Genomic DNA, 18602 nt, shown 5'->3' on the forward strand with positions numbered 1-18602 from the left:
TTCTGACAATTTAGAGGTTTTCATGCAACATTGTTAATCTGTTGTTACAGCACTACACAATAGTGCTTGATTGTTCTCTCACATGGATGCAGGGGAAGGTTAGCAACAGTGTTTGTAAATGTAACCCCTGGGCACAGATCTGTCATTTTTTAAATGCTAATGCAGAGAATAAGGACAGGTTTTACAAGAAAGCATGATCTAACTGTTATGATGACATTTTTGTCTTATTATTTTTGTTAGAGCAATACAAATGCAAAAATTAAATGACCAGATAAATATATATTATAATTCCACAACACAAAAATGTACCACCACCAGACACTTATGATAATTTATGCTTTAATTCAAGCACCAATATGTTTTGTTACAAACATTAACGGCAAAGTAATGTCACCAAACTTATTTTTTCAACTTAAATTTCCAGACGTAAACACTCAATAAAACTTTAGACATAAAAAAGCTAATTACAAAAAGGTGGGCCGTTTTTTTAATAATGATATGGGAACTCTCATTTTTTCAGGTTTTCTAGGTATCCGATGAATCTCTTGAGGTTGATCCTTATGTTGTCCAGAACACAAAGCTGATCAGGGCTGTATTTGCCTTTCCCCTCCTTTCGTAGCTGTGAGAAAAAAAGGCCAAACTGTGAAAAGCCTGCCATCTAAAGGCTTAAGAACATACTAGAACACAGAGATGAAGATATGTGTTCCCTTAGAAGTTTCCAGACTAAATTTCTTAAAAGAAATAAAACACTTTTTAAAGTGGAAATTTTACAACTGGTCAACAGCCATCTACCACAGTTGTGTACATTAAGATTTAAGTGTCACTTTCTGTAGATAGGTTATGTAAAGATTGGCTTTTGACCTTTAGGTCAACACTAAAACATCTACATGAGATGCAAGATTGGTGTGTGAATGTGATATAAAGTGTGTTCTTATGATAATATTCCTACAATTTTGCTTTTCCGTTATACCTTGGCTCTGAATCCTGGCTGAAGGGCTTTGAGAGATGAGAGCAGGTTAATGTGTTTTGCAGCTTTTTCAGCTTCATCGCCATCGGCAAACACGTCAAAGAGGGCGTCCAGCGCCTCTCCACACACCACAAGGTTTGTGTCCTTCATTGCAATGTTCAGTAATGCATTTCCAATCAGCTGCAAATAGAGTTTCTAAGTAAGTTTTAAAATTCATTAAATTAAAATATCCCCTGACACATATACTGCTCAGTAAAAAACCCACAAGATACACATGATACACCACACAAGTTTTCACAAAGCCCAAAAAATTTACTTTCTCTTTGTATAAAATCTTATTTAACTTGTTAAACATTATAAAGACATAAGAAAACATCAATAATACATTTTAAATCCAATTTACTCTAAAGCCTGTTACACACCAAGCCAATAGCTGATGTTCGGGCAGGTTTTGAGCGTCATCTGACTTATTTTTTTCTGTGTGTTCTGCACCGCCCGCTAAAGTCAGTCACTGTCACCTTTTTGGCTGATTAATCATGTCAAATCAGTGGTGGCGCTAGTATAGGTGTCGGATCATTTTGATTGGCTGTTTGGCATAGCCAACCAGTGCACATGAAGAAAAACAGAAGTGATGAAGGAAGCAAACAACAAAGTCAAGAGGGATCCCAAGCTCATTCATATACGTATAAGACATTACAAATATATTATGAATCCATCTGTGATGAGCGTGATTTGCTAAACTGGTAAGCGAACGTTGCTTTGTTTATATTTTATATCACTGCAGTCACTAGCCAGCCTGGGTGCCAGCCGAACTTAGCCCCGCCCACAACATTTCAGGTCGGGAAGTTCAGTCTGGTGTCGCTCCGTTGTGGCGCAACTATGCTCGACCCAAAGCTGGTTGAACCAATCAAATTGTCAGAGCGGGCTTTATACGATGATGGACAGATGATCAACAGTAATGTAATCAACCACGTCACCAAAGAGTGCTTGTGTTGTATCCCTTTACAACATAGACGGCTGCCGCTGGAGAATTGAGATTCTGCCATCAAGTCTGTTCTAGAAGATATCAACAGCGCATTGATTTTAAAAGAGGAACAGAAAAATGCGGTCAAAGCATTTGGGGATCGGAAAGATGTTTTTGGCGTCCCTACTATGGGATTAGGCAAAAGTTTCATTTATCAGCTGGCTCCGATGGTCGCTAAGGGCGTTTTCACATCTGTAATTCGGTTCATTTGGTCCGGACCAAAAGCAAAAAATTATACATTGTAACTTTTTTAGCAGATTTGGTTCCATTTCACACCACACTGATTGCTCTGATCCGCACCAGTTGAAACAAACCAAAATTCTGTCATGTGATAAGATCAACATCACTCAATGGTCACACGTATTTGAACCACTGATCTATATAAATGACTGGATTGCGCATGACGTCACAACTGTGAAGCCACCGCGCAGCCATGTTGGTATACCCAAACATTCTATTAAATCAATGGACGCGATCAGATTTTAATGATAAAACATCACTTTACTAGTCTTCGTTTTTATATCTGAAGTAACCCTGTACATTATTACAACACAAACGTCCTAAGCATGTACATAGTTATTTACTGAAAGTTGTACATTTTCGTTTTTAATCAGTTATTATACATTCATCTTCATTACAGTATCAGATCAGCAGACAGACCGCAGCATATTTAGTATTAATGACGAACGTGCTCATTCTGAAATCTAAATAAATAATCATACTTTGTACCGTATGTGTATGCAATAATTTGCTGGTTTTGTAATTATGTTATCTAAACTTACAAGTTACCTAAACTTATTTAGAGAAATAACACTGATCGTGTAGCTGAATGTAAAAAAAACTTTATTTATACTCGTGTCATTAACAGAATGCAGCAGACACACTCACCTTAACGTTTTTTATAAATCCATTTTCCTGCCCGATTAAAGCATAAACATTGCAAATAACACCAGAATTAACAGTTAATTTACGTACACATATCCTAAAAATAATCTTGCGTGACTGATACGCTGTGAAGCGGGTGAATTTAAAACATGATTTTGAATGGAAGTCAATGACGCTCTCTGCCGGTTGGGTATACCAAGATGGCGACTCGAACTCTGCGCTGGCTTCACCTCACGCTGTTACGTTAAACGTTCTATGCCCAATCCAGTCAGTTATATAGATCAGTGATTTGAACGTATTTCCTAAACGGCTTCTCAAATTGGTCAGAATCAACGTGCGGGAAATTCCAAAGGAACCCCCGGAAGTAAACAAAAGAAGGATAATACAGCAGACACCATGGACAGACGGCTGTGCGCTGTAATTATGTCTCCGTCGTTGTTATACATAGTTTGTATACAGCACTCTAGACAAACCGTTCATTTTCAAAATGAATCGCAGATGCGGCTTGAAAACAATGTTTAATGCACTACAAACGGCGAAGACAAAAAATTTCGGAGGCTCCGCCCGCACCTCCTCGCAACTCCAGGTATGTCCGCGAGCTGTCATTGTGCTAATATTGCTAATAGAAACGTCAACAAACACTTCCTCATCCGATAATGCACTGCGCAGCTGACTACGGCAGCTGGTTTAGTCCAAAATGCGCAGTACTTTTGCAGTTAGGTCGGTTCGATCTCGGATCGTGTTCTCACCACAAACGAACCACTCTAGAGTTCGTTTGAAAGCGTTGGTCAGCTTGTTTGGTCCGCTTTTGGTGCGCACCAGAGTTTGATTGCTGCATTCTCACCTGCCCAAACGAACCGCACCAACTGAGCAATCGAACTCTGGTACGATTCAATCGAACTAAACAAGGCAGGTGTGAAAACCCCCTAAGAAGATGGGACACAATAAAATGGGCAACTCTGCGTGCACGACAATATGGATATAATTGCGGTCATTGCCAGATATTTTTCTGAAGCCTGTGGATGAAGTTTATCTAACTTACAAATGGTAAGGGATAGTCTGACTGTATGACTAAAAAACTCACAATGTTGTGATATGAAATGTTGTTAACATAGTAGGTGTCGATGTACAACCATGTTAGTCTCATTGTAGTGAAATAACTAGCAGTTCAGGTCAGGCTGGAAAAGGACAGACGCCATTTCAACATATGTCACACACATAGTTGCTCTGATTGGTTGTAGTTCTATCCAATTGAGTGCAGAGGCATTTTTTGCCTTGTTCGGTTGAAACACTAGGGCTGGGTTTCGATTCAAATCTTCAAGAATCGATTCGATTCAGATTCTCAAGATCTTGAATCAATTATCATTGTTCGATCCGATCTGATCCGATCTTCGAGATTTAGATAACTGTTTTTGAAAAAAGACGAAATGGTGCCAGATGGGGTTGCGCGGAATGACCAAAAATCTATTCCACGGAATGAGTCATTTTATTTCACAGTAGCGGTATATTTTATGGTATACATGTTTTTCAGTTTATATTGTTTTTGGATTATAAAAATGTGCAGTTATTTGCCACTCACTATAGCTTTTAACTGCTCACCACAGTTTTAAAATATGGACAATTTAAAGTAAATAATTTTAAAGTGAAAATGCCCAGAGGATAACAACAAATTAAGTCTTGATAGACAGAATCTTGTTTTTAAATGAGTTATTAATTTTATAGACTATTGAAGCTTTAGTATGCATCGTATTTTGTATTTATGCATACATATTAAAAATAGGCAGTATGTAAAATGAACAGGTATAAATATATGCAAAAACCTACAGACAGGATAAATATCTGTATATGAAAGACGGAGCTTTAGATATAGATATTATGACGGGTGCTATCAAGCGATGAAGTCTGTTTTACGGTCTTGACGCTCTTTACTTTCTATTAGACATTAACATTTCGTTTTTCTGATCAAAGATGTTTGTACTATAAGCGAATTAGGCGTCAAACTACATCGCTCCAGCAGCGCACGTGTCACTGATATAAACGCGAGTTTTGTCTTAGCTTGTTTAAAGTTCAGAAAACTTTACAACTATTAGCATTATGTGCGTGAAGAACTCTTTATTTGGCGACCCATTGCGCGCGCCTCAAGAAACCTCTGCCCGTGAGAGACCAGCTGCATGAGCACAGAGGGGGCGAGAGAGAGAGTTTCGCTGGAGACCCGCGGTGGATTCACTGGCATTTGTTATAAAAATAACACAAATAACTCGTTCATTTGTTATGGAGTTTGCAAAAAAACTGCTTGCTTAAAGCAACACTATGTAGTTTCCATGTAAAAATGACTTACAGCTTCCCCATGTGGTTGAAAAGTGCAACAGTGCCTGGTATCAGACACTCTTCTGAAGGCAGGGGGAGGGGCGGGGCTGTGTTTCCTACCATCCACCGCCACTTTCAGAGTGTGCTTGTAGCAGCTAGGAGGCTGCTCAGGTTGCAGCAACAGTACAATTTGTCCAGTTAAAAGTTGTTCTATCACTGAAATAATTTTAGAGACATTATTTAAAGGTAAAAAAACTACATAGTGTTGCTTTAACGTTACTGACCGCCATGTTAGTTGTTTTAATGTCCTCCCACCTCGCGCTCATGCGTGAATTCAATGACGCGGCAATTAAGTTATTAATTATTAAATCGATCCTCTGAGTTACGGATCGATCTTTAAAAATTAACATGAAAATCGATTCAGAATCGGTGAATCAATTTTTTCAACACAGCACTATGAAACACGCCCCATAATCACAGCCCAATGGAGCAATATTAGGCTCAATTTCTGACTAGAATTGAGTATGACAATGTCAGGCTAGTCACTAGCTCCTCCAGTTACCCATTATAGGTAAGTTATCTCATCTGTAGGTGCAAAACATACTATTTGGCTAATGTCCATTTGGTGTGCCCAGCCAACTTTGAACCCTGATGCAGCTAGCACAATGTGAGACAACCTCACAGAACGCACTACTTAGCTGGCTGCGGTTTCGTGCGTCCCTAAGCGTATAAGTCGCTCCGGACTTTAAGTCGCATTAGTCAAAAAAAATTTATGTTTCAGTTAACAGGTTTTTTCAAGGGTAGGCTACAGGAGCGACATATAGCGCCCTCTCATGGCTGTAGACAGTAATGTTTTCCTTTGGTTCAAGTTAGTCAGTATGAATTAATTTTGACACACAAGTCGCAGGACCAGCCAAACTATGAAAAAAATGCTACTTATCCGGAAAATACGGTAAAACAATTTAACAACAAAATATTAAAGAATGTTTTGTGTCCATAGTGGGGATACGCATTTGTACAGCTAAAAATACAGAATATGAATAATATGATCTGAAAAACGATTACTATCAGTATTACCTGTAGGGTTTCTGCAGTGTCTTTCTCTTTGGCAAGAGAGCTTCCTGTAATGCCGAGAATGGCCAGAGCATTAACTCTCACACTGACCAACTCACACCTGGTTGCTGCCTCACAAATACTCATTAGCTGGTGTGGAGTCATACACTGAGGAAAACACACACACACATAGATGTAAAACTACAGCTTACGAAAATGATCTACTAATAGATAAAAATAGTAAATAACTGTGCTTATTACCTGAGGCATGCTTTTGGAGGCCATGATTTGTAGCAGAGAGCGTAGTGCACTAGTTACAGCCTCTAGGAACTCCTCATCTTTTAATACCTCTAAAAATGAATATACAAATACAGAAGATATTACACATTTCCTTTCCGATTCAATTTTGTAAGAGATATTTGGGAGGTTTATCGATTCAAAATTTAATCGAAGTCTAAACACCAACCGAAACAATGAAAAGTGCAAAACCACATTAAATGATGCCCCAAGTAAGCTTGGCTAGTCATATATATAGTTTTCTTTTAGAAGCCTGACAGATTTAGTAGGAAATCGAAAATTTAAGGTGCATACCTCTGCTGAGCTGAAGACTAATGAGGAGAGGTGCTGAGCAACGGCCTGGAGCCCTGAAGCACCTCCAAGAGTATCTGTGTCCATAGAAGCAAGGATGTTATGGAGACACGTCAGTGCTCGGCACTGTACCCGATGCATCCTGGGAGAAACAAAGAAAGTGAACCTACAATCACCATAACCACACAGATGGATAAAGATCACAATACAAGAAACCACAAAATATGTGTGGATGCATTACTTTTTCACAAGGCATTTCCAAACGGGGTACTTGCTACAGAGCTCAAGGGCAGCGGGGCTTGGAAACTCTGCCTTCTTTAAAACCTAAAAAAAAACCAGTCAATCAGATATACAAAGCTGAATGCTATATGAAACAACCTCTTAACTCCATGATCACCAAAGTACAAACTATACAGACAGTGCTCTCATTTAAGCTTATTTTACAAATATCCAAGAGCAGTCTGGATTTAAGCATGAGGGAGTTGCGTCCTCCCGCTGGACCGGTAGGGTATACGCTCAGTAAAACACATCATTAAATCAGACTCTTGCTGTTCTGGCCTTTGCTTGCTGTGTAATGCCATGGTTGTGTTACCTGTTGAGGTATGCTGTGACTGAGCAGGGTTGTGTGTAGTTCAGCAGACAGGCATAGAGGAGAAAAGAGGGAGGAGCTCGTGTCTGATATCCCATCAGCACACATCTCACTCTCATCACTGCTGGACATCTCCTCCCACTCATCATCTGACGGCTCTACACACACACACACACACACACACACACACACACACACACACACACACACACACACTCATTAAGAGTATGAATAGTGTTAGACAACATCAATGCTGTTGATCCACATGTTATAGTCCTTTGAGAGTACAGTCATTTCCCTTGAAAAACCCCATCATGTTACCCTTTGCCTGGTATTTTTTGACACATAGAGGTCATTGCGCTAATCTGGCACATTAGCACTTCAAATAATATTAACAGCGCTCCCACAAGCACCCGCTTGCCTATAAGCACACACTTACCATCAGAGCAGCACATGTTGACGATGATTTCCAGAGACGTCTGCTGTGCTGACAGCAGTGCACTTGCCTCACGTAACTCCAGTCTGTCTCTCTAGAAACACAAAGCAAAAAACTAACTACTGGAGTCATCTGAACACATGTAGAGATGGGTACATATGAGGAGCTCAGATGCAAAGGCACTAAACCCCACCTCCTTCAAAAATGAGATAATGATATTAAAACACATATTATATGTTCATTAAATACCTTCACTTCAAATCTGCTTAATCCTGGCCTGAGGCCATTTAGAAATATCAGTTTGTTGACAAAAATCGATTTTTCAGCAAAGTCCTCTAAGTGCGGATTTCTTGTGAGTACTTAGAATTGAAAACAATCTGAATGTTGCTGTGAAATAGGTCACAGCGCCCCCTAATTTGGGGTTCAGTTTCTTAAGTTTTTACATTCTGACTTATCTGAAATGTTTGATGTTGCGTCTTTGGTGATTTTGCAACTGTTTACTATGCCCCATCTAAATAAGTGGATTTTTTAGAATTTGAGTCAAAAAAGCTTGCATGCACTTAGAAGGTTTTGCAGTAAAAGACAGTCAAATTCACAAAATATCAATGAAATGACTTATAAGGCTTTTGAATTACTGACTAATGATCGTTTCGTTGACATTAAAGGGGCCATGGCACAAGACTTTTTTAAGATGTCAAATAAATCTTTGCATAGATATAAGCTTTAAAGCGAACAGTTTAGCACATGTGCTTGAAAAGTCTAGAATTTTTATTATATTATCCTACACTACACAGGGAATAATATGGATTTTTTTCCAAAAAACTTCTTGCATAAAATAGATTCAAGCACTTTTAATGACCTGTATCTATGTATGTATGTATATTTTCAAAAACTTCCCAGGGCCTTGAATTTTTTGCCCCAGATTCACAAACTTTCAAGGATTTCAAGGACCCGTGGGAACCCTGGTTCAGATACTGTATACCACAGTACTGTCAAACTGCATTATGAAATGAACTGCAAATAATATTTAATGCTGTTAAATACATTTCAATCTAATATAGCACCGAATTACCTTTGGCAGCTCTAGTGCAAAACTTTTCTTTTAATGTGCCCACTTAAAGCATCACAGGACAGAGCAGCTATAACTTACAGGCAACAAATCTGAGATATCGTTCTTTTTTTTGGACTTCCTGCCATTCGGCGTTCCTCCATTAATCTTCCCATCCTCCTCCATATCCTCTGCTTCATCTGTGTTCACCGCCGGCTCTTCGTCTGTAAGAGCTGAGTCTGTGGCAGATGTGCTATCTTTAGACAGACGGGCAGATTCAGCACGCCACAGATCTGGGATCAGCTTTCCAGCATCCAAACTAAGGCTTTGTGAGAGAGTGGCCACAAGTGCACTGACTGTCTGAGACTGCTGGGCTGAAGACAGACCGCTCTTTAGATTCCATAAAGAGCCTTAGGAAACATAAACAACTATTATTGATATGAAACATTTATTAGGCTCCGTTAAATCACAAAGCACTACAACAGCATTTATAATTCTCTCAATAACTAATTATTTAGCTTTTTATCAAAATGCAATAAGGTCCCACAGAGGCTGTAAAGCATGTTGCAGGGCAAGTTTTGTACTACATTGTAGTGATGAGCACATCCAGTGTTGTGTGTTTTTTACCTGCAGCCAGCGTGCGCAAGAGAGTGTACTCCATACTGGTATGTGTTGCGGACAGAATGTTATCCAAGACAGCAAACATTGTTGCATTCACACTGCGCACCAGGTCTGAGTTATCCTCCGATACGGTGTGCAAGCAGTGGGCTACACAGACAAAACAATAAAACATGGAAATGTGAGAATGAAAACAGCTGTGTCTATGTGCATACATGAGAGAAATAAATAATATATGCAGTTGATGTCACCTGCTGACAACGCAAGCTCCATATTTTGGTGGTGCCTTTCTAGACAGTGTAGAAGAGCATCTAGAAGTCCGGCTTTATTAAACATGGATACTGCAGTGCTACTGCTCTCACTGTTCACACACACAGCAGAACACAAAACACAGAGATCTCATTATTATCTGTGATTAATACTCTTCATAGTTAACTCTAGACAACTGCATTATTCGTTTTCTGTATGCCTCACACCAGAACGCTCACTGAGCAGATTGATATATGCAGTCACAAAAACACCTCCTCGTAATTTGATATCAGGTGGTCTAAGATGATGTATTTGAGACACTTGCCACAGAGCTTTTAAGGTATTACATATATGTCTATCTAAGCTCAATCTTACCAGAGATTCCAAAGTAAATTCACAGCCTCATTGGTAACATTCTCCACCACATGCTTTTGTCCCTTCGTAGCAGTAGCAGGGTTCACGTCAAAACCAGCACAGCACTGTTCTCCACAAGAAAACATACAACAGATAAGAGCAAGTGTTTTTAGTGAATACAAATTTTCAAGCACCCAAATCAATCCCAATTGGTATTCTACTCACTACATGTAGAAATCATAGGGTAACAGCTAATGAATGAATAGCACAGGAATAGTGCACCCAAAAATGAAAATTCTCAAGTAAGCTTTTTAATGTGTCACTCATGTACGAGGCAGCATGAACTTGACTACTTGTGAATGTATGATCTGGAAACCAATGTGGATCATTTAAATAAAATGTTTAAAATGCAAATTTCCAAATATTTATTCAGCCGATGGAATCATATGCATTCATTTTATGATAGCGGCGTGTGCTTTTTGGAGTTTCAACAAATTTGGCATCATCCAATTCCATTACTAAGAGAAGGAGAGACATCATATTTTTTTAATGGACTGTGTTTGTGTTCAACCGAAGAAGGAAAGTCATATACACCTGCTGACATGGCATAAAGGTGAGTAAATGATATGAGAAGTTTTTTTATTCCTTCAAGAGTTAACATTGTAAAGAAGAAACATTCATACCTCCCTCATGAGAGCGGAGAGAGGCGTCAGCACATCCTGTCTGACCATGTTTTCACATACTTCAGGACCTCCGCAGGCACTCAGATTTCTGTAACACATGCATGGAAGGTAATGAAGCAAAATTACATTCAGATGAACATCTGATCTGATCCAACTAATTCAAACCAATGTCATCATTTACTCCCCCTAATGCTGCGTTTACACCAGCCGCGGTAGAAACGTCAAGCACGAGTGATTTCAATGTTAAGTCAATGTGAAGATGCGTTGACGCGCGTCTGGAGGTCTCGCGGCGCGAATTAAAGGCGGAGTCCACGATGTTTGCTGCTTAGCCTGCTTGCTGCTGAGGCGGCATCCCCGCCCGGAGTCACATATTCAACATGAAGGAACGCTTGATATTGTCGGTGAGCAGTCACCCGGAGCTATACGACACAAGTTCTTATTTCTATAGAGACAGGAATAAATAGGACCTCGCTTGGAAGAGTGTCATTGAGGACATTGGGCAACCTGCTAAGTTGTAAATACACATTTCACTTTTGAGTCACGTGGCGTTTATCGACCCATGCCATTTATTTTCCCCTTATAGTAAGGTTACCATATACCAACTGGTAACACTCTCGATAAATGCACAATCAACATCAGCCATCTTGCAAACAGACAACCGCATAGCACTTGCCCCTCCAACAAGAAGAGGATTTTGCCTCTGACGTGCGTCAAATGCTTGCTTTTTCTGCGTGTCTACTTCGCTCTAGACGCACAAATGCATTCAAACTGTTCAAGCGGAAAACTAGGCCCGGTAGGCGCGATTTTGATGCCTCAAACGCGGTTGGTGAAACGCAGCATAATGTTGTTCATGCATGCATTTCTTTATTATGTTGAACACAAAAGTATGTATTTTGATAAATGATGCTAACTAGACAGTTGACAGTACCGTTTTTCCATAGTAGGAAAAACAAATACTATGGAAGCCAGTAGGTAGTATGTGCTTACCATTTATGATCAAAATATATTTGATTCTGTTTGACAAAATAACAAAACTTATACAGGTTTAGAACAAAATAAGGGTGAGTAAATGATGACATCATTTTAATTTTGGGGTGTAGGCCTACTATCCCTTTCATGTGTTAAATTCACTTGGCTGTTGTGGTGAATGACGCAAAAATAGTTTACTCCTAGTCTAGTCCAGTTTAGTCTCTGCACTTAATGAATAACAATAACAATGTGTTTATTACCTTAATCATAATACATTTTGATATTGCTATTAAACTTCAAAACTTTAAATTTCATTCAAACAAAAATAAAAATAAAAACTACTTTCTACTAAAGAAAATAAGTCTATTTTTCCCCATATGTCCATTAAAAAACCATTAGGTGTGTTTTGAGATAAATTATACTTGTCCAGGTGGGTTCTAAAATGACAAATTTTGGGAACACCTGGTTGAGTTTCACAGGGGCGGGGCGTGAAAAATTTGTGACACATGCTGGCAAAATGAGTGGGAATGAGCACAGTGTAATTTTGAGCTACAGCCAAAAACAAGGTATAAATGTCGATTTTGGTCGAAATTGAGGTTTGTATAATAATAAGTACATTAAGCCTTCATTTAGCAATCCCAATGCTCTAAATAGTCATTAAACTTCTAAGATTATCTTTATTTGTATGTTTTCTGAGAGGTGTATCATCCTAAATGCTTAACCTATACAAAGATGTGTGTCCATCCACGTGCGCGTCTGATATTTTGGTTTCGTTTTTTAAAACGAAAAGTTCACACAGATATCATCTGTTATGTCATAATTTTTCCTATGAATATTGTTTTTGACTTTGTGTGTGCCAAATCTAGTAGTTTTACTTTCACAAGTGATTTTAAGGTATGGATGCAGTTATTTTGCTTTTGAACCCTCAAAAATCTCGATTGTTCTCAAAGTTGTTCTCAGTGTCACCTGAGTGCTCCAGCAGCGGTTTCTCTGACAGCCAGACTGTGATCCAACAGTAAAGGTCCGATCTTCCTGACTGCATCTCTTTGCAGGAATGCTGGGATTGTCAGACTTTGCTGCACAACACGAGAGATGCTCGCGCAAGCATACTCGCGCATGTCTGCTGACGGACTCTGCAACTGAACAAACACACAAAAAACAGACTTTATAAAACCCTCTACTAAATGAAACAAAACTGCTTACATCAGACATTTTTTCGGAGGAGTTGATTCCACTTGTCTGACAGTCAGGCTTTAAAGCATATTGGCTGACTCGCTTTATTGAGTGACCATGCTTACAATAACTTACATCCAAGTTAAAGAGCTGTCACAGTCACTATATGCGCCATATTTATTCTTGCCACGGTGTCTCTATTTACTTTACTTTGGAGTTTCTGATTTGTTACCATAATTTGCCGCCTATCAAGAAAGTTGTCAGTGTTGTAAACTCATAGTAAACTCACTTTATCGAGTAACTCCGCTGCAGGAGAATCTTCTTCATCTATTTCTTCAGCAGCCTGTGTAACAGAAGTTACTGCAAGGCCGTCAGGCGAAAACGGCGGTCGTTTAAATTTGGTATTCTTTGTCTTTCCCATCTAGATGTTTTTTTAAGTGCTTTACGCTTGAAATGTGATATCAGCTGGGAGTTAGTTAAAAAATCCAGCCAAGCTAATAACACGAGCGACCATGTGGACATTAGCCGCTGCCGTAAAGCGTCAGAGAACGTCGCAAAGAAAGTGTCGAAAACAGTGGCTACCACGCTATCTAGTGGCTCTGAGGCGCACCGCAGTTGACTGTGGGTGTAATAGGAGAGGGAGAATGGGATTGATAAAAATCTTAATATTCGGCTGGGGAAATAATATTATAGATTGGCAAATGATCAACAACCTGTCATGTGGTTTCTCAATCTAAAGTCCCATCACTCAACAATTCATAAATCAAAAGCAATCTTCTTGTTATAGGCAAAGTCCTTTAGGAGATTGCCAGAGAGTCCATGTCTAATCTTTGACTGCGTTAAAAGTAAATCCTTCCCTTTGCTGTCTAAAATCTGTCAGTACCTCTCCAGCATCCTCTCTTAGGAACCTGGATGAAAGGGAGATTTTTCTTTTTTCTCATTCTCTCTATGTTGTACATTTGCACATCTGGCACATCTTCTATGTATAAAGACTAGCATTGCATTCAGGTTAAACTGGTACTTATACGTTCATGAGCAATACTTTTCTTTCTTTCTTTCTTTCTTTCTTTCTTTCTTTCTTTCTTTCTTTCTTTCTTTCTTTCTTTCTTTCTTTCTTTCTTTCTTTCTTTCTTTCTTTCTTTCTTTCTTTCTTTCTTTCTTTCTTTCTTTCTTTCTCAATGAAGTCAGTTTTGGCTGTAGCACATGTTTGACCTCCCCTAACTCTGTGTAGTGTGTCCAATGAGATCTAGAGACCCCGGCTCTTCCTTTCCAGATCCCCTACCGCTAGTCAGCGCGTGGCAACTCACCCCAGCAGCTGTCCTCAGAGAGAGCTTAAGAAAAGTTCAGGGCCCACACTTCATCGCAAATCAACATGTTTCAAAATCACATACGGCTTGCGGATAAGAGAGGATTTCAACATTATGTGTCCGATGCACATCTCAACACATGTAGCCTACTTTCCTCTCTTGGTCTGCAATACACAATAAAAAACTCAATTATTTGAGTGTGTAAAGGTTGATTCCTGATCCAAATGGTCTCCCCAGGCACAGTGTCTAATGTTCTTACTGAAATAACAGCTCTCTATCTATGAAAAACACACACACACACACACACACACACAGTATACCTCCAAGACTGCATAGCTAAAGAATCTCAGCATCAGGGTGACAATGAACTACTCCTTCTCATCACTAGATGGAAACGTTGCTCTACGTTACCCTGCCAGCAGCGTCCCAAATCTCTCCACAGCAATTTCACACTTTTTTTGTTTGTGTGCACAAACAGCACAGCAGGATGATGAAATACATCTGCTGCATAAAATATCCATAAGCGCCTGAGCCAATGAGAGCTTCTTGCGGATGGGCATTGGCCCTTTGGCCATTTTGAGGTGAATGAACAAGTATGATTTTTCTTTAGAGTAAAACAAATAGGCCCGACATTCCTCCAGCATGTGTGATCAGTCATATCTGCTTTACTATTGTTCACCCAGCTTTAATATGATCCATTTTAATGTTAAGTTAAACACGCTCTTTAGCACAGCATTCCTTTTTGCCCTAAGGCTGTCGGATTTAATAAATGTCTATTAATTACAGAATGGAAATGGCATAGGACATTGTAATTTGTTGCAGAGGACTTGTTTGTTGTGTGTTGTTGAGTGTTTAAAAGTCGTCACCACAGTGGAAACACTGAGCACAAGACAACAAAACATATTTATGTTTTGTTGAACGGATACACACAGTCTCATAAAGTAAAACACGAACCCTGCTCAACACAAAACTCTTTGATTTCATGTGATTTCTTCTTTTCCTGGTCTCTCTGTTGTGGTCTGAGTCCATTTTAACAGATTTAAGCCTGCTAAAGTAGTTCAGCTGATTATATCTAACCACACATCTTACAAAAAAAAAGGAAGGGAAATTGTATTATATATTTATGGCATTGTTTATATGTTTCCTTTATTTATATTTATTCATGTTTATTTATGTTTTATTTACCCACAATGCTTTCTTCAAAGTTTTTGTGTGATTCCTTCTGGATAAAAGCACAGTGTGAGATAAAACACCTCCTAGGAATGTTGATACAAGACTTTGTCTGTGGGCCTGTGTTTGTACCTCATGAGCAAAGCTGTTTATGAAACTAAAACAACAGTAAACTGTACTAAAGCCATATCTTTACCCTTGTGCCCACACAAGCACTATAATAGAGTCAGAACACTGGTCCCATGCGGCTAAAGCAGAGAGACTTCATCTGAAAAAGAGGAGAGAGACAGATGGATGCATAAAACGGACTGGTTATGTAAGATGAGAAAAGGGGGCTCTGTAGGTTGAACTAAGTGGGTGATGTTTGTCTTTAGTGACAGGAAAACCACATAATAACACTTAATTAAATAGACATTTTCGTGCAAACCTCCCCCGTTGGGTGAAACTGAGGTACAACAGAACACCAGACATTTTTTTTTAAAATAAAGAATTTATCGCAAGAAATGTGTACTGGAATACAAATATTGTTTTCTGTATAGTTTTTCTTTTTATGTAGGTTTCCTGAACACTTAGATTTGAACTCACGTCATTGGTTGAGCCAATGTTGAGCCATTACAACAAAATCATATATTCACTATATAAATACTGTGGGATATAATCTGACAGTTTTGGTTGTATTTGCACATTGAATTGGAGTAAGAAAATGTATTTTAAAATAAAAACGCACTCAAAAAAAAAGATTCATTCAATTTACTCAATTTTATTAAGGTAAGTGGTCACAATCAATTTATTTAAGCTACATTTAAACAACAACAAAAAAAATAGAAAAACAAAACAAAATCTAAACTTTTGTTTAAAAGCAGCTTAAATAAATTGATTGTAACCACTTAACTTAAAAAATTTTAGTAAATTGAATGAATGAATCATTTTTTCTGTGTTCCAACAGAATAAAAAAAAGGCAAATAGAGGCTCATAGAACAGATGCTGTATATTGTTTTAATTTTCCCTGTTTTCTTTATCCATCAGCTGTTGCCCTGAAGGCGTCAATCAGACCTCTAAAGCAAAGCAACAGCACACAGACTCATCCAGCTGCAGAAACACTATAAAAATCGAGCGCGGATCTGGTCCAAATACTTTTCTTCACCTCTTTCTCCTATGAATAAAAATATTGGTGCAAATGATCTGTTTAGGATTAATAGTGTGATATGGACCTCGGCGTAGGAGGGAAGTGTGATGTCATTCTAAAAACGTGCATCACTCATACAGTAAAAACCCGACCGGACAGGTTCGAATGACAACCTTGACTCATATGATTTGCTTTCCAGAGAAAGTGATACTTCAAAAGAAGCCATTTAAATGGATTATTATTAGAAGGAATTTTTTTTTTGTAATGTAATAGCAGTTAAATAATAACAAATTTATCTAAATGAGGTGCTTGAGGTTAAGTGCATCATTATTCTACTAGATTATAACCATAAGCAACAACTACACTGATATAAAAAGGATAAGTAAGTAAAAAGGATGTGTTTTGGATTAAAAGTCAGAGGCCAATAGTTGTACAATAGTTGTCGGAGGTCAAACAGCTGCTCGTGGCTCATCAATTACAAAAAATACCGTTGCAAAGTACAGTTTTTGGACATGCACAATAAACTATTAACTTCTAAATAATACCACTATGGTAATTATTTAATACCATGGAATATGCAATATGGTATTATTACCCAATATAATGTCTGTGCAATGGTACCACCACAGACTTTTTCGGTAAATGATACTTCTGTCTATGTAATGCTTGCAATGTTTCAGTGCATGATTGAAACAATTGGTCACATGATACCAACATCACCTTTAACCAGATTAGCATTAGCAGTGTTTTTCATGGAAATGTGGTTTGAAAAGCGTGAAGGCCTAATTGTGGTGAAGGTGTTAGCATTAGTTATGAGGGCAAGACCTGTATATTAGAGGCGGTTACATGTGAAGTCATTTCACACATAGAGAGCATGCTAAGCCCCCAAGGAATGGTATTACGAACAGTGTATTTTTGTGTTTGGGTGTGCATGCATGTTTTGTGTCTTAACCTTTTAAACTCTGCTGGAGTCACATGCATATAGCAGGGTGTATATATTGTTTGACATTATATATATTATATAAATTATTATATATTTTATGACATTATATATTGGAGCATTTATGCAATGTGTGTGTTCATAAGAAAAAAGGAAGTTTAGTGGTTGTAATAATGTTAACATTTCATGTGAACCACTGAAATGTCAAAAATGAGAAATCCTTTCGGCTGCTAATTTCCCAATTCTGATCAGCAAATTGTAGTATACTGTAGACTATTATAATAATAATTACGATTTGATTATCTATATAACTGTAGTAGTGAATTAGTAAACTGTAGCAAATACTGCAGTATCCTTTATATTTACTATGGTATAGGTTCAAAAGCATTTTAGTATTCAGGTTTTTACTAGACTTTATTATAGTGAAAATACAGTACACTCTAAAAAATGTGCTGTCATTTTGCAGCTGGTTGCCAGTAACTTACTGTAGAAGATGTACAAAATGTTTCATGTTCATTTAACTTAGAACAAAATGTTGCCAGTAAATAACATAAATATTAAACATTAATACTGTAATTTCTACAGACATTTTTTACAGTGTATATAATATTCATAATATATATGAATATATATTACAGTATATTAATAATAAAGTATAATATTTTCACGTGGATCTTAAATATACACAGCTTAAATTCTTAACTCTCTATTGTAGAACTTGCTAAAAAATGTGTTCGGACTGTTTTGTAATGACCAGAGCGAGCGAGCGAGCGAGCGAGAGAGAGAGAGAGAGAGAGAGAGAGAGAGAGAGAGAGAGAGAGAGAGAGAGAGAGAGAGAGAGCGAGAGAGAGCGAGAGAGAGCGAGAGAGAGCGAGAGACTAAGCAGAGTGCTGTAAGAGCACATGGCTGTAGGCTTGTGTTTGTATCTTATGACCCAGCTCAGAAAGAATCAAATGAGTTTTTTGGCATTTTGTACATTTAAGGCAAAATTAAACTGCAGAATTCTGCCGAAAAGATTTAAACACAGCATAATGGAGCTTCTCGTGCTTTTGTCCTGTTTAATTGACAGGAAAATGCATTATTAAGTTAATAAAGCCAAAAATATTTAATAACCTT

General features: G+C 38.2%; 1 protein-coding gene across 1 annotated transcript; it reads right to left on the minus strand.

The window, feature by feature from the left end:
• Positions 1 to 322: 322 nt before the first annotated feature.
• Positions 323 to 13500, minus strand: heatr3 (HEAT repeat containing 3). Its single transcript, XM_073859051.1, has 15 exons — positions 13233 to 13500; positions 12737 to 12909; positions 10802 to 10889; positions 10140 to 10243; positions 9767 to 9876; positions 9525 to 9665; positions 9000 to 9307; positions 7853 to 7943; positions 7417 to 7571; positions 7066 to 7148; positions 6828 to 6966; positions 6498 to 6584; positions 6261 to 6404; positions 971 to 1147; positions 323 to 619 (listed from the first exon to the last, which is right to left on the minus strand). The coding sequence occupies exons 1-15, from the start codon at positions 13362 to 13364 to the stop codon at positions 509 to 511; spliced, it is 2043 nt and encodes a 680-aa protein (XP_073715152.1). The 5' UTR covers positions 13365 to 13500; the 3' UTR covers positions 323 to 508.
• Positions 13501 to 18602: the final 5102 nt, after the last annotated feature.

Source organism: Misgurnus anguillicaudatus, chromosome 21 (genome assembly GCF_027580225.2).
Source record: "Misgurnus anguillicaudatus chromosome 21, ASM2758022v2, whole genome shotgun sequence".
Taxonomy (NCBI): domain Eukaryota; kingdom Metazoa; phylum Chordata; class Actinopteri; order Cypriniformes; family Cobitidae; genus Misgurnus; species Misgurnus anguillicaudatus.

Excerpts from the sequence above, each read along its gene's own strand:
- heatr3 (XM_073859051.1), bottom strand. The coding sequence starts at position 13,364 with ATGGGAAAGACAAAGAATACCAAATTTAAACGACCGCCGTTTTCGCCT. Across the intron at positions 7,149-7,416 it reads GTCACAGCATACCTCAACAG|GTTTTAAAGAAGGCAGAGTT; the intron begins GTAACACAACCA and ends GTTTTTTTTTAG. Across the intron at positions 6,967-7,065 it reads TGGAAATGCCTTGTGAAAAA|GATGCATCGGGTACAGTGCC; the intron begins GTAATGCATCCA and ends TGTTTCTCCCAG.